Below are 24,792 nucleotides of genomic sequence, written 5' to 3' on the forward strand. Positions count from 1 at the left end.
GCCCCCTTCCCACCCTCACTGCGCTTAAGCCTGCCCCACACTTTCCAATATCCTCTGCTATTAAATGATGCTCTTTGCCTAACCCCAAATAGTAAATTGGTGCCAGCTCCTGGGCCAGTGCCTCATCCGGAGAGCTGGGAAGACCCCATTCCCTGTGGACAGGTACTCCCATGGGAACTTTTACAATGATGCATCAGCAGATGTATTACTTTGGGTCACTTGGGACTCCATCAGATGGGCTGGGAGCAGCAGCAAGGCAACCTACATCCCTCCACACAGGGGTACAAGTGGCAGCAAGGAGATGTTCCACAAGCGCTCGGGTGAAGGGTGACCATGCTGTGGGCAGCCACCTCAGCGGAGGGAAGAGGGTGCCGAGGATGCCCCGTGCCATGAGCGGCGGTCATCGGTCAGCACGGCGAGGACAAAACCCACCGCCAGCACGAGCTGAGCCATTTCACCGCTAGCAAGCGCCATGAACGGTTCCCATGTGGACAGAGCTGATGCTCAGCAAGGGAGCAACCAAGAAAGGTGCTCTGGAGACTGGGCACTCAAAGCTCATGAGGCTCCCAGGCTCTGAAAGCCAGCCCCGAATCCTCCTTCCAAACCCACAGGTCTCAGGCTGGGCATGGGGCACCCCTCCCAAATATTGGGGTCCTGTAGGGTCATAAAGTGACAAGATGGGATCAAGTGTGACAAGGTGAAGCTGAGGAGCTCTGGATGGGATCCCTCAGGAGGGCTGCCTGAATTAGCGGGGCGGCTAACTAATATCCTCCGTCTGCAAAGGTGGCAAACGCCTCACCTTCTGTGGGGGGTCAGTGTTTCTGTGCCGATCTCCCCACACAAAGAGCTGTTTGAAATACTGACAACATAGTACTTGAGTTGCCTACTTAAAATTAGGTGGACTGACCCAAAGCCATTCAAAATCTCCTCTCTAGGTGCTCTGCAGCTGGCTTGAATGGGAAAAATGGTGAGAAACAGAGATGTTTACAGCGCATTGGCTGCTTCTCACCACAGTAGGTTAAATGAGGCTGAGAAGCTGAAAAATTAGGTCAAGCAATTGGAGCATAATATGCTTGGGGTGGGAAAGGAAAGTGGGTAGATACTATCACTATTCAAGTCATCCTGGGATTGCTGATTGGGCTGGGAAAGGGGGCTGCAACATGACTTTCTGTGCAAGAGGAAGATGTTCGTTTTGAGAAGATTTCATTAAAAAAGTAGAAACTACAATAACACAAAGAAATAATATTACTAAAAATTGCCAGGAATTAGCAGAGCAGACAACGCTTTTGTCAGCGTATCATTTTTGGGGAAGAACTGAGTAAAAGGTTCAGCTATGCCTTGCTCGCTGTGCTGTTCCCTGTGCATCTCTGAAGCCGCTTAGTGCATGCAACGCGTGCTGGGAGCAGGCGAGACCCTGCGACATGGCGCTGGGCGTATCTGCTGGCCGTGCTATGCAACCGCCCAGGCACTGTGTTCAATGTCTACAGGGAGGTTTAAAGTAAATAGGACACGGTTTGATTCTTATTTTCCCCTTCATTTCTGTGACGCTCCCACCTATAGAAGTCCTTGAACACGACCCATTTTCAGATCCAGGGAGAGATGCAAACGGGGGGATGTGTTTCCTCTAACAGGAGGGCTCAGAGCAAGTCCAGGAGAATGGGAAAACCCTCACAATGTTTTATGGAAAGGCAAAATAAGGAATGAGAAATCAAAGCTGAGGATCTGGTTGATGAAATTCATTGAAAAGGACATTATATTCCTTACAAAGAAAGCTATAATTTACTCAGTGAAGTGGGAAGCCAGTCAGCAGATATTAATCACCGTTCACCCATCCAGACTGGTGGAATTTGCTTGCACCTCAATCTGCATTTATATCTCCAGCAGTATCAATTCACTGTACAGCAGAAACAAATGCATCTGAAATGCCAGCTTAGGCAACATGAAGGCACACAAGCAGCTCTGGGGCTTGGCAGGACAGAGCCAGCACATGTTGCATTCCCTGCATACATCTTCCACTGGATGAACCCCAAGAGAAAGCAGCCATAAAACGTTAACCCAGTCACTAACTGCAAGAGATATCTTTGGGTGGTTCTAGCCAGAGACCTGATGTGAAAGTAAAGATAGACATTTTAATGTTTTACAATAATTTAAAAACCAGATGGTGAGAGTATTGTTTGGACCCGTTGAGGATCTGGTCCTGCATAAACCAGAGCAGAGCTTGGCGCTGCCATTGATAAAGCGGAAAGAACAAGCAACGAAGAAGAAAGCAGTGCTTTGCAAGTTCTTAGGCAAAATGGCTTTGCTGCCACCAGGAATCACGTGTCCTTGGCTTTAAAAAATTGAAGCATTTTTTTCCCCTTTCCTTTTTGGGGTTCTGGCAGCAAACCCCAATGCACCATCATGAAGAAGAGAAGTTTGTACCCTATGACCACTCCGCTCCTATATTTCTGATGCCCAGAGTCATGCACTGTAGAATATGCATAGCAACACGGACAGAAACTGCACAGAGAGATGAAAGAAAACTGCCTGGCTGACAAAAGCTAGTTTTTGTGTCAAATGTCCCGAGGCAAAGACTCCCCAGCAAAGTAGATGCTGCACCTGAGCCTGTAGGCCACTGCTGGGTTAGAGTGTGGTAATAGGCATGATTGGCCTCTGTGGGATGAAACCCTGTGACTATGGGAAGGGTCAGGTCCCTGGTTAGCACTGGCATCTGATTACTCATTAGGAAGCAGAGTGAATGCTATAATTCCCATATCTTCCAGGGCTGTATCTATATGTAGGGTGGACTGGCACGGCAGCACAGGTAACCTTATCTACAGTAGTTTCAACCAAACTAACCTGGGAAACAATAGCAGTGAAGACAGACAGATATCCCAGACATAACAGCAGTGTCCTGAAGACAGATATCACAGACCTGACAGCAGCGTCTAAGCTCCATCTAGCAACACGAAGCCACTCCAGCCCTGGCTGTACAAGAGCTATTGCTGCCCACGTTACCTGGCTCAAAACAAGCACACCATAGCCATGCTGCAACCCCAAATTTAATTTCAGTGTAGACATATATAACAGGGATTTAACTGATACATCTAAGTGAAGACCACAGTTGTTGGGGAGTCCCTCTACATTCAAAGGGGGAAGAAGATATCAGAAGGTGACTTGGCCCCTCTAAAACCTGAGTGATTCCTGCAGATCCTGGTCTAGGAGGCAGCATAGAAAGACTAATGTAGGGACAGCCTTTGTTAGCAGTGGAGTTGGGGTCAGAAGCGTGCTTTGGAAAGCAGCTGCTGATCATTCCACTCATCATGCTCTTTCCATGCTGTGGAGCGACAAACTGGTTTTCTTTCCAACGCAACTGGATGGGAGAGTGCATCCAGCTGGTAGCAGATGTTGAGCTCACAGGATCGAAAGACAGCTAGTCTAAAGCCACCGTCCCAGAACAGACATGGCAAAGGCACCAGCTCTTCAGCTCCAGCCAGTTTACTCTGCAGACTCCACTTGCTGACATACAGCCACGCTTGTCAAATGCTCTGCCAAGGCGCCGAGGTTTGATGAGACCAGGGCAGAGCCCAAGTGACTGGCAACACCATGCCAAATCCAATCACAAGGGAAGGAACTAAAGCTGCCATTTCCCAGATGAGAAGGTCCTCCAGATCCCACAGGAACTCTGCGGCAATGCCCAGGAAATGAAGGCAGATTTAATAACTAGACCACCCTCCTTCAGGATATTGCTTAACTTGCATTCCTACCTTGAGGCTTGCTTATAAACATCTGTTGCTCTTTCTGCAAAATTATTAGCCTTTTCCTCCAAAAGGAACATTCTGCTATAACACACCACCTTACTTTTTTGGCCCTGCTACTGCCTAATTCAGCTGACTTTTCCGTTGTACCCATTTTGGTAGTCTCCTAACCATGTTCCATTGCCCACCTTTTTGTTTTGTTTTTTTTTTTTTCTTTTTGGAAAGTACAAGCTTGCTGTGCTTGTTTCCACACAGCAGAAACAAGTCCTTCCTCTACACTGAAGGGATCTGTGAAAAGGCCAGTAAGATCATCTACTTACATAAATTTACAAGGTACTACTAAGTAAATGTAAATTAGCTAACCTGCACCAGAGAAAACCTTAGTCAAGGCAATTTAGCTTCAATGTAAGTTTTGTTACAAAAACCAGGACAACACGTCAGTCCGAGGAAATTTTAGCTCCACAGCTTAAAGATCTGCAAAGAGGGACAAGGGGAAGAAAGCTTTCAGGACACTCCTTGCTCTGATTTCTTCCCATTCCAAGGAACAGAATAAATTTGGAGTCACTTCTATTTTTTGAAGCCAAGTGACACATGGCAGAGCTAGGATTTGCTTGTCAATATTACACCTGGATTTGGAAAAGCATGTGTCAACAAGGTAGCAAATTAGATAGCGGTGTGGTAAGAGGGGGACTTCCACTTCACTTACCATTTGAAGGACACCAAAATATGACATCAGGTATCCAGACTCCACTGCTTCTAAGCCAAAGAAATCCATAGCAATGATGGAAAACATAATCAGGAACAATCCTAGAGGGAGGGTTAATGAAAAGCATACATCAATATACTTGCACTGCATATAGTGGCCCAGATCCTGCTCCCAATCACCCCCAGTACAAGTCAGTAGCTCTCCCTGGGGTTGCTGGGACTGGATATAAACATGAGCAGAATCCTATTCAAAGTCAGTGTAGTAATTTAATCTTTAAATGTTAACTTTTTTATCCCCCTTACTTTCATCTTTAAATAATGTGACTATGTAGGCTGTAGATTCAGCTGTTTATTATAAACTGGTAAATATTTGTATCACCGAAGCCAGACTAACCATTAAGACAGCAAGAAAACATTTGTTCAGGCAAGACTGTAACCATAAAAATAACCTGACTGGATTCCTCGCCCCTTTTGCCTGACTTTAGACTTTCACCATAGGGAGCAAGCCAGTGACATCAGCCTAAATACAGTGGTTTCGCTGCACACTTTGGCAATGACATCGGTGGCACATGAAATCTCACTTGCACGTGAGCGGTGTCGACACAAGCAGTCAGGAAAGTACAGGCAAAATCAGCACAGGCTGGGTCTGCTTTTCAATTAAGGCAATTTCTGGAAAGCGTAACAGAAAATGCCCACTCACTTCATCTCACATGAAAATACAATAGTGTGTGTTTCCCCCAAACATACACAAATACAGACATGCATACACACGCTCCCATCGTACGCAAAGAGCCATCAAATTAAAAATATTATAACAAAACACTGCTCTCAAAGAGTGGTATGGGGTAGGAGGCTGCTGCCTCCCCTAGTGTCTTGTGCACCTCAGATGGACCAAGATAGTAGGATATTGGGGTGCTCTGTGTGTGAACAACCCCTTAACGTGCCCATCAGACAGCACTGACCCTGCTGGGGAGAGGAGAAGAGAGCAGGTGAACTTTAGGGGTCTTGCCCTTCCTTGTAGGATCCTCCGAGGTGCAAAGACTGGGTAAATAGGGAGCTGCGGTCCTCTCCTTCCTGAAGAAAACAGAGGCCAGGAGGCAACGTGTGAGGACCGAGAAGGCAGCTTGTGGCCTGGCAAAGTGAGTCACTAGCCCTGTGGCATGGGAAGGATTTGCCGGCATTTCCCGGAAGCGGGAGGTGAGCGATCCCAAATTGCTGACTTAAACGCCGTGGAGGACTCACACCCTAACAGACCAGCACAACTCCACCGCAGCCAGCAGCCTGATGGTGCCGCTACCAGTGGAGCACCTGCAGCAACAAGGACCTCCCTCCAAGCACCCCAAGCCTTTGCCTGGAGGGACCACCACCCTCCCACCCCAGGACCTGCCACAAAGCCTTCTTGAACCCCGCCGGAGACACCTCTTCCCCCCTTAATGGGGATAGCTGCACCCAAGCTGGCCCCATGGTGTTGGGGGAGAGGGATGGGGGGGCAGGCAGGGTGCCCTGCTCTGCTACTCTCCGGATATTTGGAGAAGGTGCCGGGGAGCTGGGGCTCATGAAGATTTATGGCTTCGCCACACCCCTCCATGGAGAGCACCCCATCGTTATCCACTTACTTTGAAATCGCTCTCAGCTCAAGCCAGCTTAAGGTAACATGCAAATAACAGTATTTACTCACAACATCCAAACCAGGCAACAGAGTTGCACATGTTTATAAAAGGCACACGTGAAGAAATGAAAGAAAAACCACACTTTGTTTCACTTGCAGGAAGATTAGATTGAAGCAGGCGCTCGCCCTTCATCCTGCTCCCCTGCTGCAGGTACAACCTAGGAGGGGCTCGACCTTCCTACATACCTGACGCTTCTTCCTGGTACCACGCGCCAGCTCCTACAGCTCCTCTCCCCTTTGAAGTCCCTCATCGAGTTAAGGGAGATTTAGATCTTTCTCCTCCAAATGAGCTGATTTCTTTCAGAGCAGGAGGATAGGCTGTGCTCTTTAATTAGCATTACACATTGCATGGCTCCCCTGGAGATGCAAAGGTCTCTTCTTCAGATGGGTGTCACCCCCTGTGCCTGCACGGTCACTTAGAGCTACCTGGACAAGGGACAGCCCCTTGCCCCCCTTCTTTCAGCAACTAAGGGGGTCTCTCCCACTAGCAAGACGTTTCTTGGTCGAACCCACAAGGTGAGCCCCAGACTGAACTCAAAACATTTTATGCTCATTGGAACAAGCATTTCTTACAAAGAGCTCAGCAGGTCCTCTCTGGGTAGGCTGCTGGCCAGCTGAGTGCAGCCACGTGGGTAATGTACCCACCCTGGGGTGGGCTCACTGGGGTGGCGTGTCCCCAGGCTCTTCTGGGGACACCAAAAGCCCATGCAGGAACTGCTGGGATAAGCCTCAATCCACACTGCAAGGCTCAGGTTTTCACCAGGAAAAAAGTGGAAAATGGCAACAATATCCTCAGAAACCTTGCCTTTTTTTGAGGCGGTTTACATAAGGGGTGAACTCGTCAGAAAAACTGGCACCAGTGGGATGAGTAACTAGGCTTATGCAGCAGAAGACAGGTAAATGGTTTGCAAGTTGTGATAAAGACAAGAAAAAGCACCAAGAAGACACTGGAGTACAAACCGTGTTTTCAAAAAGAAAAAAAAAAAAGATGACATTTCTAAAAGCAGCCTGTGACTTTGGAGGGCCGGCTTAGCAAGCCTTACCGAGAGCTGGTGTGAGAAGGCAAGTACAGCCTCTGGGAGCCTGTCTCAGCCCTCCTACACTGGACTGCCAACGTGACGGGATGCAGAGCCCTAGGGCTTACTGCAAAATCCTGTTCCACATGTGACAGAAAGTCCTTTTAAAAATAGGATGCAGGTGCTAGAGCCATCGTGCTAAAACCAGGTTTTCCAAAGGGATTAGGCAGTCAAAGATTCATACAAGCAGCTATTTATCAGTATTTTCAAGGCCCTGGTGATTTCTGGTCAGTAAGAGGTATGTTTGACATTTTTATCCTCATGTTTTCTTTTCTGTCTCTTATCTACCGCACTGCAATGAGGCTCTCTTTTCCCAGGTCAGTTGAGAATGTAATTCAGCTGTGCTGGAGTCGTCTGCTGCCCGTCCATCCCCTGGCAGCTACCCTCCTGCAAGAGGCACAGAGCCCGTGTCTGCTTTTATGCAACACAAGGAGGAGGTTCCCAGCCCTGCAGCCCCCTGGGGAGGCTCTTTCGGTCTCAAACAAGCTAATTTTAGACAACAATGAGATCCATCAGGAACAGAAGATTTTCTTCTGTGTATATTACAAACTTGTTTACAAAGTAAATAGAGAACGGTCTGTAATTTGGGTGATCTAATTAATTATACAGTTGCAGCCTGGAGATGAAAGGTAAATGAGCTCATGAGGAGCTCAGCCTCCAGCAGTGAGCTTCAGAGAAGTAGGTGATGGCCAAATCCCCTTTCAGCTGCCATCGTATGGTCAGTCACCTGAAGTGAAGAGAGACCTGCAAAGACAAGTTGCTAGGATTTTAATCGCTCCTCACTGTAGTGCAAGCGCTATGCTTGTAGCAGGACTGTCTCAAGTAAAGCCATTCCTATTCTTACGGAAATAATCCCAGCCATTTCAGCGATGTGAAAATTTCAGCTTCACTGTCTCCATCCTCTTTGCTTAGAAGCTCCCTTGCAGTTTTAGGCAGGTGATGTTTATTTTGGTTGGGTGCGTGTTTTTGCTGTGCATGGGAAAAGAAGAACCATCTTCTGCAACAGGGAGGAATTTGCATTTCAGCAGGGATGACTAAAACAAAGTGCATCTTGCCTGGCCTTTGGAAAAAGGAGAGTGCACAGGAAATTATCGTGCAGATTGCATATGGATGCGGTCTTAGGCGTTTTTAAACAGAGAAATGAATGCTACTTTAAGCTGAGAAATTAGCCAGAATCAGCAAAGAAAACCATCTTAAAACATCACTTGACTGTCTTGTTCTGTGAAATGCTGTCATTTTATCAACACTTTTTAAAACACAGTTCTAAAAGGTTAGTTTCATAAGAACCAAAAAAGTGCACTATTAGGGCAAGCCAGCAGTCCATCGAGACTGCATCCTGTGTCCAGTGGTGGAGGTAGGACCAACTGGCATTACTGATCTCAGCCAGTGCCAACTACACACAAAAAGAAAAAACAAAAAAAAAATCAGAAATCCTTTACTTCCATGAATGCTATTCTACAGCTTCAGTCGGACTTGTTCCTCCAGAGCCTTAGCAAGGAATAACAGATGAACCTGACCAAGCCCAGAAATGCCATCCCCTTCTAATTCAGCACTCTTCACAGCCAAATCTATTTTCATTTGTAAATTGACTTTACAGTTTACAAATTAGAAATTAGTTTGTAACTTACGTTTCACATTATTTAAACTTCCAGGGCTTGTCCAGATGCAGAAGAATTGGAAAAAAGATGCAAAGTATAAAAGCTAGGGTGCCTTAAATCCTCTCTTATGATCCCTCTTTGGAAGGGAAGTGCCTTAGTTTGTTCAGAAGCATGATGTGCATGTGTTTGGATGTGCACAAAATTTAACCCTTGAAACTATAATCAAGAGAAACTGCCCTTCTAGGTTTGACTGGGGAAAGAGCTGTGAAGGGTCTCTGTGTAGAAGGGCAGAGAACATCACGCTGTCCTTACACCACCACTAACAAGGCTGACATGCTGCCTTGTCTCTAGACAAGCAGGGGGGAAAGAAGCTAGAGGGTAGGCAAAATTAAAGATTATTAAATTGTGGCCAAGTATACGTATAACCAGGCAAATCAGTAGACATGGACCATGCTAGGACAGCAACCGACTCAAAGGGAGGAGAGAAACAGGCAGGTTTGGGATGGGTTTGAGGTAGCAGCGGGTTGCTACCATGACAAAAAACTGAGCAGAATATATAAAGAAGAGAAGAACAAGCACCACCACCAACGTGCAAGGGAAGAAACATGGTGTGCCTCTCGTGCATGCAGCCGACAGTTAGAGCAGCTGCAGCCTCTTGTCCAGCAACAGTTTTTAGTTCTTGGGAAAAAGGTTAGGGTACACATACCCCTTCTTAAAATAATTAAGTAAAATCAGGAAGGACCTCAGTGTTTCTGGCAGGGTACAAATGATTTCCCTCTGCTCTGAGGAGGTCGCAGCCTAAATAGAAATGACAGACAAGAGGAAAAAACAGCCAGGAGGATGGAGTAGAGAGATTAAGTGATTTGCCAAAAGTTGCAGAAGCAGCCTGTGACAAGTAGTCTGTTCTACATTAAGTCCCAGGGTTTTGACCCTGTATAGGTGAGACCATTTGAAAGCGTCCAGCATCGAGTTAGGAGCTGAATCCTCACTGCTCCGTAATCAAATGCAACACGCTTTCAGTAACTGGAGACAAGCCTGGTCTACAGTGTATGTCATCTTATTTTAAATACATCAGCAATCACAAGTAATGGGTGAGATTTACCTACGGGAAGTCCAGCAAAGACCTTGACTATGAAAACTTCCATTACTCCCGGAAACTTCATCAGGCGTAGGATTTCTCTGATGCTAAACATGTTGCCAGACTGTGATGTGCCTACGGAAGATGACCTATTGATTAATACCCTATTTATACAGTTTAGAGGCAGGAAGCAAGAAACTGTGAGACTGCCTGCTCAGGTTCACCACCACCTTTCCGAAAAGACACGTCTCTGCAGCACCAGCTTTCTGCTGATGGCAGGAGGTTGGGAGCTGGTGCCAGGTCTGGATGCAGAGGACCCCCGTGAGACAGCACGATTGCCTCCCATGCTGGGCCAAACTAACTCCCAGCGAGGGGTCCACATTCACCTTTTCTGAGATGCAGAGCAAGCACTGGGCTGGAAGCCTGCAATTCTGCACAGCAGAGTGTTCGACAGGTAGGGAATAATACTCTTCCACAAGCACAGTTTAGGCATCAAAGTGTCAGCATTTCAAGGTTGGCATCTTTTTGCCCTTAAATGCAACCCCAAGCCCTTACAGCATGTCGTTCCCCCACCCCTATTCATGTGCTATTATCAGAAACACTACTACTTACTGTGCTCCGTCACATGATGGTCTGACTTTGGTTTAGCCTGCAAAGGGATGCAAACCATTGCTATCATGGTATTTATGAGATTTCCCACCAGCCCGACATATGCAGGAACAAAAATGCTGCAAACAAAAAAAATACAGGTAAGTGGATAATTATCATAAACTAGACGTTTATACCTCCATCCTGCAAAGGCTTGGGCACTTGAATGAGGACCAATCCCCTTGAAGTTACAGTACGTAAGGCTATAAAAGAGCTCACATCCTTTCATGGAGGCTTTGATTATGATCGTGGTTTGAACTTTCACCAAAAGATGGCTATTGCCATCAAGATAGTTTATCATTTATATTAAAAATAAGGTATAATACAATGCTTTTAAATCTGTAAGTGTCAGGGGAAAAGAACCCCTTCTGGTTTAATGAAGCTTAGAAATCTTCCCACGGAAAGCACAGCATCTGCTTGTTAGGATCCATCTAATCCCCCATCTAATCCCCAATTTCATTCATCTAAGTTTCATCTCACTCCTTGAAATTTCTCCACAAAATCAAATGAAGTTAAGGAAAGTGAAGAAAGTACTCAAGATGATTAAGGGTGGTAGAATACAGCCCAGCCTACAAGCAGAACTGAAACCACCGGAGATACAATACCACTTGAAAAAGAGCCGCTAAAAATAACAAACATGATTTACAAAACCTTTGGAGAAGGTGAGTAAACAGCACTTTGATTTATGCACCTACTTTTCTTCAAAGGTGCTCAAAACCAAATCAACACCCCTTCAACTGTCCATCAGAGCCCGAAAAGTTGGATCTTTAACAGAATTGGGGTCACATCCTCAGATGTAGACACAGTGAACAGCAATTATTAACAGTACTTGTACAAGGATAAAAAGGAACAATTAGAACTTATCTAAAAATCCCAAACGCAAACCCTGTGAAAGTCAATAGTGTCAATAATAAGTTCTCAATTATTACAGTCCTCTTAAAAGAGAAGATTAGGAAATGACTCCTCCTAGTCTTTAAGGGCATGTGGGAAGATTTCAGACTTGAAGGGCTTTAACTCTGCCAAACACAGGTGGAGCAAAGTCCAGGGCTGGAAGACTGAAACTCAGGAGAGTTAAGCTGAAAACAAAGGGAGAACTGTGTTTTGTTTTTAACGGTGAGAGCAATTATCCACTAAACCAGCTCATTAAAAGTCTCCCTCATCATGGGAACCCTGTTAGTTGAAGGATTTCGTAAAACATGTGCTTAAAGCCTACCGCAGGACACGGGTTTGGGGTGGGAATGCCCACTGGAAACACCAAAGGCCAGTGTCACGGAGGGGCACAAGACTAAGTGACCATCATGGTGTCCTAGTGGCACTGAAATTTAAGCACCTAGGACCTCAGCAAAGTAATGACTGGATTTCACCAGAGAAGGCTTTGGAACTGTGCAGGTCCGTGCAGCCTCGGAGGTGACCGTGCCGTCCCTGCATCCCCAGCAACCTGTGCTGCAAAAACAAGATGCAAAGCGAGCTGTGTGCCGCTGACTGATGCTCCCTGTGAGCTTGCTGATAAAGGACTGCTTACTGCCTGACTTCTTACTGCTGCTTTCCTTGTCAGATCATGGCATATGTTTTTCATGGAATAACCAGCAGCACTAATTGTAAAAGCCTCAAGTTTCCTCCATGCTAGACAAAGGTGTGGTCTCAGTAATTTCTGGAGTATTATTAAAGTCCCAGAACAAGACAGTCAAGGATTGAGATGCAAACAACCGAGAAAAGCATCAAAGAGCAAATACACATATATACACATGTATTCCCTCTAATAGCAACAGCAAAAATCCCAGCTGAATATTTTAATTCTCATTAATTATTATTAATAACAACAAAGTTAGATAATATCTTCCTGCAAATGGACTTAGTACAGTAATTTAGACCTGCTGCCTTCCATCCGCCAAGCTGTTCCGCTAATTACCCTGGACCACAAAATTAGTCATTTACTGGATCATTATTTTATATTTTTAGTGCAGCAGATTGCCACTTTCTGATTTAATATTATCTGCCAAACAGTTCCCAGACTACTGAAATCAACCTTGTGGACCCAAATTTTTATTCAAGGAATCTGGAATTTCTACTTTGCATTGCAACATAAAGTAAATTTACTAAGAAAATAGAAAGGCTAAAGTAATCAGAATAAGTAGCTGCAGCTGGCTTAATGTTTTGGGGGTTTCTATATTTCAAGCTTTCGTTCTGATATGGAAAAAATGCATCACAAAAATTTTCACTGGACAGAAAACCTTCCTTTCCAGTCCTATTTTTTCTTGAGGTTTTCCAGAATTCCACAAGCCAATGTAAATATGTTTTACTCTTCAGATCCAAGAAGAATTACAGCAAGCAATGAGGGAAGGATCCCCCTATAAAACTAAGTAAGCAAATGATGCATTACTTCACTGCAAGCATATAACTGATAATTCATTGCCGTGAAAGGGAGAGGAGAACCTTGACATTTTACATATTTGGGAAAACCTGGGTTTGCTGTAATGGATTTGTGGCATTTTGTACAGCTGGAGTCTGAAGTCAGAGAAATCCAGTAAAATACGGAGCTCAAAATCGTGTTTCCCAGACAAGCCTGAAGCATTCAAAATCATCTGAAAATCCCTCTCCTTAACCACAGTTTTCTGTAAGTGCTTCATCTTTTCCCACATATTAAGCATTCTCATTCCTTGATGGAAAGATGATGAAGGTACACCCTTGGGTTAGCTGCTCCACTATCTTGTCCTTTGGCACAGACAAACTCTGGAATTGGAGACAATGCATCTGTGTCCAGGAAACCACCGCTCGCATTTGTTTGTTTGCTTGTTTAAGAAAGATGAAGTAAAACCAAGGGTCATAAAAATGCCATATCAACATAGCAGGTCATTAAAGTTTTTCTGATGTATCTTCATTTCTTTTTTTCTGATGTTTCCATTACAACACATGAATTACGCATGACGACACCTCCTGTGCCACCCCTCTGGTATGGCATCGGTGGGACGCATCCTCCTACTCCTACAGTGAAAGGCAATTGTTTTACAAAGCAGCAGTGCAGGGCAGCTTTCCTGACACATGATCACCTCTGAACCCCCTGTGAGGATTGCTCTGGGGCTTGGGTAGGTAAGAGACTGCACACATTGTCGTTTCCTGTTATATGAAGACACACAAATATTTACACTGTCATGTAAAGGAACATGAGTGCTAAAACCAGTGTGCCTGTGCTGAATCATTATTTCTGGCGGCAGGGAAGACAAATGCCAGTGGGTTGAGCTGGCAGTATTCTTGCAACGATGCTGACAGGAGACTGGAGGCCAACGCATTTGCTGGGGAAACTGATGAAGTTGCAATGATGCTGCTGGATCCTCAGCTTGAGCTGCTCCATGTGAACTGCCAATGGGGAAAACTCTGCCCACGTCCTTGGATGCCACTGGGAGGAGAGCTGCAGCCCTGCAGAGGTGGGTGGGAAGCAGGCGGTGGCAGTTTGGAGGAGTCCAGCAAGCAGCAGGAGGGCAGGGGAGGGTTTGCACCCCACAACGTCCCCGAGGAACAGCGCTTTGGCAAGGGGTACAGCAATGCTCTTCCCACCAGCAGAGAAACCAGCCGGGGGTTAGCACTGATAATCCCTCTGCTGTGCTTGCTGGACCCTTTTCTGCATGTGAAGCAAGTGACGGACTCAGGGCTAAGCTGTTGCTCTTCTTTCTTACTAGTCTGATGAGGGACAAGCGGTACAAGCCAGAACAGCCAAGCTAAAGGCGAGACACCCTGACCCCTCGGTGGAGCTGGAGGCTAGGGGTAGGAGCGATCGGTGGGTTGGCAGCTCCTGCTGCACAAGACTTGGCTCGCTGGCACTTGTCATTTGGTTTTTTTAAGACTTAAGCATGAAATATCGCCTCTGCTGACATCAGTGGAAGCTCTTCTACATTCAGGTTTGCCTGTTTGGCTTCTCAGGAGGAAGTTTTGCCAGGAAGGGACGTGGTGGCACTATTAAGACAAATGAGGCACATTAAGCAGGTTGCTCCTGTGGGACCTTTTCCCATCCTCTTCCCCTTCCTGCCTTCCCTCTCATCCCTCCTGGCTGTCCGCAAACCAGCCATGTGGAGCCAGAGCGAGCCCTGCCAAAACCAGCAGCAGATGTCCTGAGTGGGGCGGAAGAACAAAGGACGCGGGCAGGACTAATACAATTAAATTAAAGGGAGCAAAAGGGCGCAGCAGCTTCGGCAGCTGTGATCGTTGTGCGGCCTCTTCCAGCTTCTCGCTGATTAATAGAGGTTAAGAGCCTTTACCGTCCTGGGCTTTATGGTCAAAATAAGTCAGGTAACTTTATCTGTGTACTTCAGCACGTTACTTACAATTCTTTTGCTTCTCTTGCATCTGGAGAGAGTCCCTTCCTGACTTTTGCCAGCAGCCTTCCTTGCTCTCTGCTGGGGTTTTCTGCTAGCGAATCTCCTCTCAGATTGTCAGCTAAGACCACAGCTGCCCGGTCTTCTTTGTGTGTTTTCAGCCTTGCCATGAAAAGGAGGAACATAGCTCCTTACCCTGTCCTGCACGGGCAGACGTGCCCCAAGGTCCTGCTGCCAAGAGGGTGCAAAGCAATCAGCTGCAGGGAGCAAACACTTGAACTCAGAGGAGGACTAGTTTTTGCTAGGTTCTGCCAACAGGAGCAGCCACAGCTTGCCCCAACTTAAAACTTTCAGGGAAATAAGAAGAAAACATGAACAGAAGGACCTGGAGGCCAGGAGCCCATAACATCAGCCAAACACTGCTTAACAGCATAACAAAAACCTCTCCTTTTCATTTTCCTGAGGCCATTAAGCAAGCGTGGTGGATGCATTAAAAGCATCCATTAAAAGAGTTTGAAAGGCTTTCAAAAAGTGGGATGGCTGGCCCAGGGCACACTTGCCACGGGACCGATGGTGTAGCCAGACACAAGGCTCACTTGGTAGCCTGTGGCCATGGATAAGGGACACGGATAAGGTGGCTGACAGCTAGGATTGCCCATCTGGAAACTCCATCCTTAATGCTGGTGGGAAAGCAGAATTGATGATGAAACCATTAATAGTAATGTCATGGTAAAGAGATTAAACCCCAAGAAAATATTAGCATTCAAAGCCAGCTGGAGGGGAGTTGCATTTCTTCCCACCTAATGCTTAACCAGCCTCTGTATTTACTTGCAGGTAACTGCAAATCCCAATGTGCAGCATGCTTCCCAGGTGACGCAAAGCAAGGACAAGCTCTATGTCACTTTGCAAGCCGCTCCCATCAGGGTCAATTAGTATGAGGCAAACGAGTGCAATCAGGGTTCAGTTTCTGAATCAAGAAGTGACACAGTAAGAGAGGTGACAGCAAGGGCTCCCAGAAGCTGCCCAGCTCCTGGAAGTGATTTTTTGCCGCTCTGCCCTGTGTCGCACACCCCTGAAGTCGAAGGTGGCACGCATGAAGCATCAGAAAAATCTCGTGAAGTTTACAGCAAGTGCAGCTCTTGGAAAGTGGAGCCTGGCCAAACAAGTATGTGTGGTTGTATATACATACATATATATGTACAAACACATGTGCAGAGCATTTCCCAGTAGCTTTGAAGCAATGCTTTCAGCAAAACTTCCATGAAAAATTCAAAGGCATGTGCACCATGTGGAGATCATGCAGTGGCACAGGAGCAGGAGAGAGCCGCTGACCAGGCATTTTCAGGCCGGTAATATTTTCAGCTCGCAGACAAGGGATTTTGAACAGAGGTCCTGCTGGTACCTGTCAGGCGCAGCCCCCACGCATTGCTGAGGAGGGTCGGGCGCCGGAGCCTCCTGCTTCTACCAGGGAAAGCTACAACAAACCAATACAGGATACAGTTTTGGGCTCCAGCCCAAATTCCAGTCCTTGCTCTGGCCTTGCTGTGCTGCGATTCCCATCTTTGGTTTCCTGCCTGAAAAGGCTGGGACGGACCCATGGACGTACCTAGTACCTAGGGGTTGCTGCCCGCTGGGAGGCTGCATTCAGGCTGTGTGCGCCACGAGATGGTATCAATCGCTTTCTGATTAGCATTCCAGCCACAGAGCCCCGCTCTGCAAAGCCCAGGAGAAAAACGCGCGTGTGTAATTGCACAATTAAATGTTGCGTCAATACAGCAATTCTTCTGAGGAGGAAGCAGTTCCCAACAATTCCCTGAGGATTAAAGGATCAATGCGTATTTCGGCAGTGAATGGGATTGTGTTTGTTTTCTTTCTCTTTTTCTTAATAAAGTCAAAGTTGAACATGGAGAGAGCACAAATTGTTTTTTAGTGACTCACTCCTACTTCAAAACAGCACTGCATAAAGCCGGCATTCATAGCTGGCCCAGATTCCTGAAAGAGCTCTGAAAGGACTCTCAAAATATTTCTTTGATTGTGGTCCGGCCACACTATCCACTCATCCACTTACACCCTTAGAGGGGCAGCTATGGGTGAAAAACAGCTGGTGAGTTAGAAAGAAAAGCAAAGCAAAAAAGTGAGGTGAAAAAAAAAAAGTTCAGGTGAAACCATGACACCAAACCATGCTCTCCAGTAAACAGCTTTGGGTCCATAAGAAAATGAGCAGTGGCCACTGTGTTCCTGATAACTTAGTGATGCATAAACTTAGTGCATAACTCATTATAAATCACTGATGGTTTTGTTCAAGGAACTTTGTTTTACTACCTTGACAATGCTTGCTGAATGTATTTCATCTTTGACCCATCGTGGTCTGGTCTATGTTGTTAAGATTCCTCCTAAAGACAAAAAAAGCAAGCACAAAATTTCACCAAAGCTTCTTAAAAGAAACAAAACCACGAAACCCTCAACAAAAATAGATTTATTTAGCCTCAAAAAATTTCACACGTTTCCTCGGACGTTCAGGAAAATGTACAGACATAGTCTGGCTTCCACAGCCCAGGGCAAGAAATGGCACTATAACACAAATGAACCTAGACAGCCCCGCGTTCAGCAGGCTTCAAGTCAGCCCTGCCGGTGAAGGGCAGCCAGTACCATCCATCACATTAAGCGTGCTTTTGAGAGGAAAACAAAAAAACCCCCAAACCTTCCTTTCTGCAGTTCCTACTCCCTGTCCTCATGAAAAAACATCACACAAAGGCATGAATAAGCGTGGCATGAGTCTTTCCTGCTGGGTCTCCTGTCCAAGCAAATGCCCATGTGAAAACGGTACATGAAGCAAGGAGCGCAGGTTAATGCCAGCGGAAGGAGTGTTAAATCCCAAATGGGAAAAAACACAGCCTCCAAGGGCCATGTGCCAGAGAAAGATGCCCTTTCTCACTTGCTTCCTTGTGGTCAGGTAGAAGGTACTTCACAAGAGGCAGGACAAATAGCCTGGGATAAATCACCCGTATTTCACTGTAGCCCCTCAGTGGGACTCCTTTGGTTGCAATTTTCCTATTATTTCACTGGGAGCCTGGGATTTCTCTAGAGACAGAACGTAAAACCTGAGCGGATGGCCACCCCCGCCCATGCATCAGCAGGGAAAGGAGGGAGTTCACTGCCCTGATGCAACTGGAAACCATGGCCACCGTATCCTTTTTGCCACATATGTTTTAGATGAGGAGCAGCAGAAGTTGGCTGCTGCTGCTTCGGGGAAAGCAGGAGGCTCTTTTTCACTCCGGTGAACTTGACATCATCGCAGGCTGTCCAGGGAGGTGGTGAGACTTCGCGTCTGCACCCTCCAAGGAGCCCCTCACAGGGCGAGAATGAGTCACCCGCAGACAAGTGCTCATTCAACTGCTTATTTCTAGTGGCAGCCACATCTGGAAAATCTGGGTGGTGGGAAAGGAAAAAAAGATGAAGGGGGGTATGGGCATCATGCATCACCCGTTTCCGTCAGAACTGGGCAAGGGAGGGATGCTGAAGATTGGCACTGATGCATTAGCAGGGCAAAAAGCCAGGAGTGCAAGAGCAGAGGCACATCAGAGCTGCCATGTGCTGGCGTGGGATGGGGCCAGGGGTTCACAGCCATCCCAAAAGTCATGGGAGCTACCTGTGACTTAACTTCTCTTAAGGGACATTTGCTCCTGTGTGTGTCACCAACCCAGCACAAGGAAAGTTGCTGGTGGGACTTGACACTCAACCTTGCAGAAGCGGCACTTTAGGTCAGTGCAGGGCATTGAATAAAAACACTTGGGCTTCTTCCACAGGGAAAATCCTCCTTTGGCAGAGCTCCCTATGTAAGCAGTGCTCTGTGTGAACAGATGGGGCTGGCTGACCATCAGGGGCTCTGCAGCAACAAAGCTATCTGTGCCCCGCGCGCCTGCTGCAGAGAAAATCCCAGCAACGAAAAGCAGCTCGAACTAACCGGCCCCTGCCGCAGCCCCAGCTCAAGCGCGGCAGATCCCGCCGCCCGGGTGTGAAGGGGGTGGTTGTGGCAGGATGCTAATTCCCAGGCAGCTGGAACAGCCTGCCCGCGCCAGCCCATCCTGCTGCCTGATCCAACGCAGCGCTCTTTGGAGGAACTCGGCTAATTGCCGGAAGAGGCATATCAGTTACGCTTCATTAAGACGTGGGTGGATTTGCATGCTTTGCCCATAATCTGCCACTAATTTCAAGTATCATTTATTCTTGTGTGCTCTTTTCTGGTAAAGCACCCTATTTCAAAATACTGCATTTTGTTAATTCAAAGCTTGCACTTGTACGTGTGATTATTGCTTTTCCCTATTGCACGGCGTAGACGGTCCCACTGGCATCTCAGTGCACCAAACACCTGCACATTTACATGCATTTATAACAAATGGGGGAATAAGCTGCACTCCCCAAAAGATTTTAGCCTGCTGGCTGGCTAAAGCGTTGCTTGCTTCACGCTCCACGGCATCACCCTGTATGTCTGGAAATGGAAGAGTCTAGACAAGGACCAGGTATGAGCTGCACTCCCTGAACGGGGGCTTGCAACATCTGGCTTTGATCCCAGCAGCGCTAATACTGGATGAGCTGGGGCAGGTCAAGATAGGCATCAGAAAGTAGGTGTTAGCGGTCAGTTCTCACAACAGAGGCATCCCACCGGTGAGGCCAGGACATGTGCTGTTCAATCTATCTGTGAACAATCTGGAGCAGCAGTGAGGTAAGAAGGTTTGCTGAGGATACGCGACTAGAAGAGTACTGGGGAAAAGAGCAGTCAGTGGGGAATTGCATGCGGCCCTTCCAGGGCTGAGAGATTGAGCAACGACATGGCAGCTGAAAGCCAGTGCAGATTAAATTTGAAGTGATGCACGCAGGGAAACAAGTCTTAAATTCATATATGAAATTATGGTTTCTGAACTGCTTATTACTCAGGAGTAAGACCTTTGGACTATCATAGACTATTACACAAAAACATTGGCTTGGTGCTCAACTAATCAAACATTAGGGATTACCATGAAAGAAACAGCAAGTGAACAGAGAAGGGAAATTTTCAGGATTGCAGGAAAAATAATAAATAATAATAATAGATAATAAATAAGACTAACCACAACTCTCACTTTGCGCTTGGGACACTCAGTTGGGAAAGGGTAATGCTACATTTCAGTCCAAGAAACGTTCATGTATCTTATCAAGTGACTGTTTAATACAACACAAAGATGCAATCCTCCATCTCTTAAATGCAGATTTTTCTCAGTCTTTTTCTTGGATACTTCAACCATACAAAGTAATAATAATTTCTTGGGGGTCCCTCCCCACCTTCTTCTTCTTCATGGTGGAGGTTTGTTCCCTAACGGGTAGCAAAGCTTTTAAGTTTTTTTTTTTTTTTTTAATTAAGCAACAAAAACTGCCCTTCCAAGCTCAGAATGCAGTAAATTATTAAAATGCTCAGTTTGGGTGTGTCGCTGGGTAAGGACTCCCACGCACAGACTGGTTAGAAGGTGAGCAGTGCTTGCTAGACTACCCAGTGACTCACCATCAAACGCATCGTTAATCATATGTTACAGCATGTCTGACTTCATAGAGTACTGTAGGTGGTGTGAAATAATCTTTGAATGAGTTCAAGCTTTTTCTAGCTTTTATGAGGTTACAATGCTTCAGACTCCGAAAGACTCAGCTGGGCAGGAAATTGTTGAGGATTTGCTATAGTAACCTGGGCTGCACTCCCAGCACGTCAGGTCTCAGCTCATGGCGGTGGCTTTGGAGGATCTGCAAGTTTGGCATTGGCTGGAGTTGTTACCTCTCACCGATCGTGCTGCACTCGCTTACTCAGAGCTGGCTCAAAGCAACGCGTAGGCAGAGCTGAATTTTGCTGCCCAAGGATGAGGGGTGGGGTCCGGGTAGTTCCTGCGAGGGGAAGGGGTAGGATTTGGCTGGGAAAGAAAGCTTGAAGAGAGCTCTGGCGAGCCAGGACCGCTGCCTTTGCTGGCACTAAAGAGACAAGCAGTGACTGCTACTTCCAAGAGGACCTCTCCCACCTTCCAAAACCAGACGCAGACGCCAGATGCTCTGGCTTCCCTCAACGAGCATGCCTTCTTGCCACTGGCACAGGCGAGTAGACAACAGGACTGTGGGCAGACAGTCCGATGCCGCAGGCAACTACCTATTTTGCCAACGCTCAGAGGTGTCCCAGCATCAGCCCACCAAGGGACTTGAGCTTCTTCCTCTGCCAGTCTCTTTTACAAGCAGGACACTGGCAAGGCTACTGCAATGATCCAAGAGAGCAATCCTTGTGTCACGCAAAAGGAAGGGCTCCCTCCACACCCCACACCCAAAGGCTAACAAGGTAAATAGCCAAATCATTGACTAGCCAAGTCTGACACTTAAATTTCATCTCTTACCAGGACCGCATTCACGTGAGTGACTTTTTCAAGCTAGGTAATCCCTGGCAAAACAAGTTACTACTTTACCTTGAGGTAAGTAACTGTATGTGCAGCATCCTACCAGAGGTACGGCACAGACCGATCGTGCCTTGGAACAAGTAGTGGCAGCCGACACCTCCTACCTCAAGGTGTGAAAAATCTTGCTGTGCTACACCAAGGGCTCCAGCGCCTTTTGTCTGGTAAGACCTTTTAATGAAATAGGACACATTAGGACTAATTTTGTACGGGAAGCAATGTTGGAACACTAATACCCAAAAGTCGCAAATAAAACATTTGACACGTCAGGTGGAAGACTTTCCAGCATCCCACTCCAACCTCTTTGGTTGCACAACAGGCCCCTTGAAAACAACCCTTTCTCCAGCAAAGACAGAGCCTGAGGGCTGTGGTGCAGCTGTTTCGATGAAGAGTTTGACCCCAGAAGAAGGCAACTGCATGAGAATAGTGAGTCACTCCATTTCAATAATGGGTGAAAGCATTAATTAAAGGTGCACAGTTTGCCTGCTTGGGCAGGCTTTGTACGCTCAAACCAGGAGTGGTCTCACTGTTACTATATTTACTGAAGTCCCCCAATTAAGTATTTTGTTTCCCTCATCCCATAATGATGGTGGTTTCTGCACGTTAAATATATTCAGAAAGGAGGTTGTTCTGCGTTTCATATTTGCAAATTGTAGTAGTTTTCTCCCCTGCACAGGTTGCAGGACAAACACTAGCCAAGGAACAGCTAAGGAACTTTGCACTGATTGATGTATATTCAACTACTTCGTTTGGCATAGGAGAAAATAATTTATTTCGGTTTAAAAGTACATTCGATATTAACTGAATCTGCTTGCACTTTTTGGAGCAATGAATTGAAAACAGATTTAATGTACTTCATACCAGTCAAACGTAATTGCAGGGTCTTCCATGCATCTTGCATATTTCAGTGGATTCTGGCATTGCCGAAGCCCTGAACGAGAACATCCTTTCCCTGCAGACCTGGTGCAGCAGTTGCATCTTGAGCTCTGCCTAACACACCTTTGCTCTCAGTTGGAGGTGCTCTGCCCTTAGGGAGAAAAAGCGCTTCATTCTTCGCACCACGTTTCATCTTGGCCCCACTACTGAGACCACCTACAGGGATGCCAGTTAGTATCAGCTGCATTATGCTGAACTGGTATTTACAGGAGCGCTCGGTGGGAACCACATCTTAGGCAGCCTCACGGGCAGCCTCTCCACCCAGCCACACGCTTACGGCAGAAGCCTGCTCCATTCACCATCAAATGACAGCAACTGTAAGCTACCTGACGGACTCGCACGGAAAACTGTGAGCAGTGTTTACTGTATTTTGAGTCGTGTTTAATTGCAAATTAGCAGCTGGAAACAAGGAGGGGTGAGCAGTGTGTGAGCCACCAGCTGTCTGCAGAGGAGTTTGGAAACCTCCGATTATACATTTCTGTAGCTCCAGCGAGTGAAGTGCTGGCCCGCTGCACACTGCAGGGTTGCTGTACCTAGAAGATTTACATTTCAAGCCATCTGGTGTTGCAAGAGCCAGAGGCCACACACTTCATTGGCAGGACATCTTAGGAAACACCTGTATTTTAGATGCTACAACCAGGTAACTCAAGGCAGCAATGGGCCATGTTTTTTAGTGGCCAGCAGCAACGATGATTTTAGACTGGCACTTGTGATATCCTGGACCCTTGCAGAGCTGGCTGCTTTCAGTGCACCAAAGAGGTCCACATAAACAGACAAACTGGTTGATGAGGAAATTATTTACCTTTTGAGGTGACTAGTGGGTTGTTGTTTTTTCTCTTTTTCAGTGCACAATGAAAAAGAATTGTGCGGTTTTGTTTCACTTCAATTTTATTTTCAGCGGGGCAAAAACATGAAAACATGAACTTCCAAATGCTGCCAAGCCTGTTGGATGTACATCTATATAGCACCAGGGAAATACTGGGGTGTCCAAAGTACAAGGATCTCCAGACCTGGGTCCACATCAGTCCTCGTAAAAGTCCTTATATAAAGTTTTCCTTTGTTACATACAGAGACAGACGTAATGCAGTAGCAGCTGAAAAACTCACGCTTTAAATTTCACAATTTATCTTCATAACATCCCTGTGGGTGATGGTGGTGCAAACACCCTGTGTGTACTCACAGGGAAATGAAGCACAGAACACCTAAGTGTGCCGGTAAGGTCCCATAAAGATAGATCATGGTGGAAAACAAGCCTTAAAAATCAAGTCTCTCACATGCAAGTTTAGTGCTCACACCAGTGGACCACACTTTTTCTCTCCTCTTTCTTTTCCCTGGATCCCCCAAAAGCCTTTTCTGCTGCCCCAGCCACAACACCAATGCAACGGGAACCCACAACTCGCTGAGTCTTGCAGCACCCTGACAACGCAACACCAGCACTGCGTATTGCAGCACCATTGATGGGAGAAGCTCACATATGCAGATTTTGGAAGTGTGTGACATCCCTATTACTGTTCCGAGAATTCCTCCCAAGGAGCCTTGCCATCGTGCGCCAGTGTCGGCTGGCCCAGCTCCACAGGAACCAACTGCCCTAGAAACAGGCTTTGCCCCAGGGATGCATCCCGGAGCCCTGACTCAATTAAAGCATGAATTTGAGTCAGTGGAAACTTGTCTGAGGAAGGACTGAATAAAACCCACAGGGTCAAAGTAAAACAAGTCACGCAGATCCTGAGGAATTAGCGAGAAACGCTGTAGTCCCAGCAGCACTGAGGGCATCATGGAAATGGGGTTGGAAAAGATCAGCCAGGGGCATCATGGAAAAGACGCAAAGTCAGTAAGAGCTGAAAATGATTTACAGGATTGGGCACAACATCTGCAGTGTAAATATGATGGCTGCCAATCCCCATCAAAATGGCAGCACCCGGTACAAAGAGTCCAGCCATAGAGCAGAGATATGGATTAGCAGCAGGGAAGGACTTGAAATTCATTGCTCTTTAGTAAGTTCTCAGCAGCAGTTGAGGAAAAAAAAGGTGGTATGAGTTTAGTACCAACATCTTTACCTTTAATCCTTGCTTCAGATCAAGGCTAGTAGTTAAACTGGCCTCAAAGGCAAATTTTTTACTAAATGACACAAACTAAGCACAACTTACTGTATTTACAGATATAGCCAACAAACCCTGTATTTCAACTACACTAATAATAAGATATCCTAAAAGCAAAACACTATGCAATTTGAAGGCTTTAGGGATGTTCTTTTTGGGTTAAGTACAGTTAATATTTGCCTTTAATTTCTTCCACAGACCTATTTCTCATAAAATCCAAACATGACTGAAAAAGAAAGTACCGAAAGATCACTAAACATGTGGAAAAAAATTATCCCAGAGGGAATATGAAAGCCATCTGCCCAAGACTCTCTCTGCGCTCATCCTGCAGACAAGAACAGTGAGAGATTGATGCTCTGGTGGCGAACACAAATAAAGTGGTCAACCCTGGTCTTGGCTGGCATCAAAAGAAACCGCACATCCAGCCGTCCAGAGAGCTCGTTTAGCTATGAGCATATTAGCCCCTAGGCTAGCCAAGACT

At 46.4% G+C, this 24,792-nt stretch overlaps 1 protein-coding gene across 1 annotated transcript in view; it reads right to left on the bottom strand.

The window, feature by feature from the left end:
* Positions 1 to 24,792, bottom strand: part of SLC22A18 (solute carrier family 22, member 18) — a 60,121-nt gene that overhangs the window by 14,665 nt on the left and 20,664 nt on the right. Inside the window, exons 5-7 of the mRNA XM_010563937.1 lie at positions 10,476 to 10,591; positions 9,888 to 9,998; positions 4,444 to 4,544 (exon numbers count right to left, since the gene is read on the bottom strand). Coding sequence (XP_010562239.1) covers positions 4,444 to 4,544; positions 9,888 to 9,998; positions 10,476 to 10,591 — 328 coding nt within the window. The remainder of the gene's footprint in view (positions 1 to 4,443; positions 4,545 to 9,887; positions 9,999 to 10,475; positions 10,592 to 24,792) is intronic.

Source organism: Haliaeetus leucocephalus, unplaced genomic scaffold (assembly GCF_000737465.1).
Source record: "Haliaeetus leucocephalus isolate CR32 unplaced genomic scaffold, Haliaeetus_leucocephalus-4.0 Scaffold173, whole genome shotgun sequence".
NCBI classification, from domain to species: domain Eukaryota; kingdom Metazoa; phylum Chordata; class Aves; order Accipitriformes; family Accipitridae; genus Haliaeetus; species Haliaeetus leucocephalus.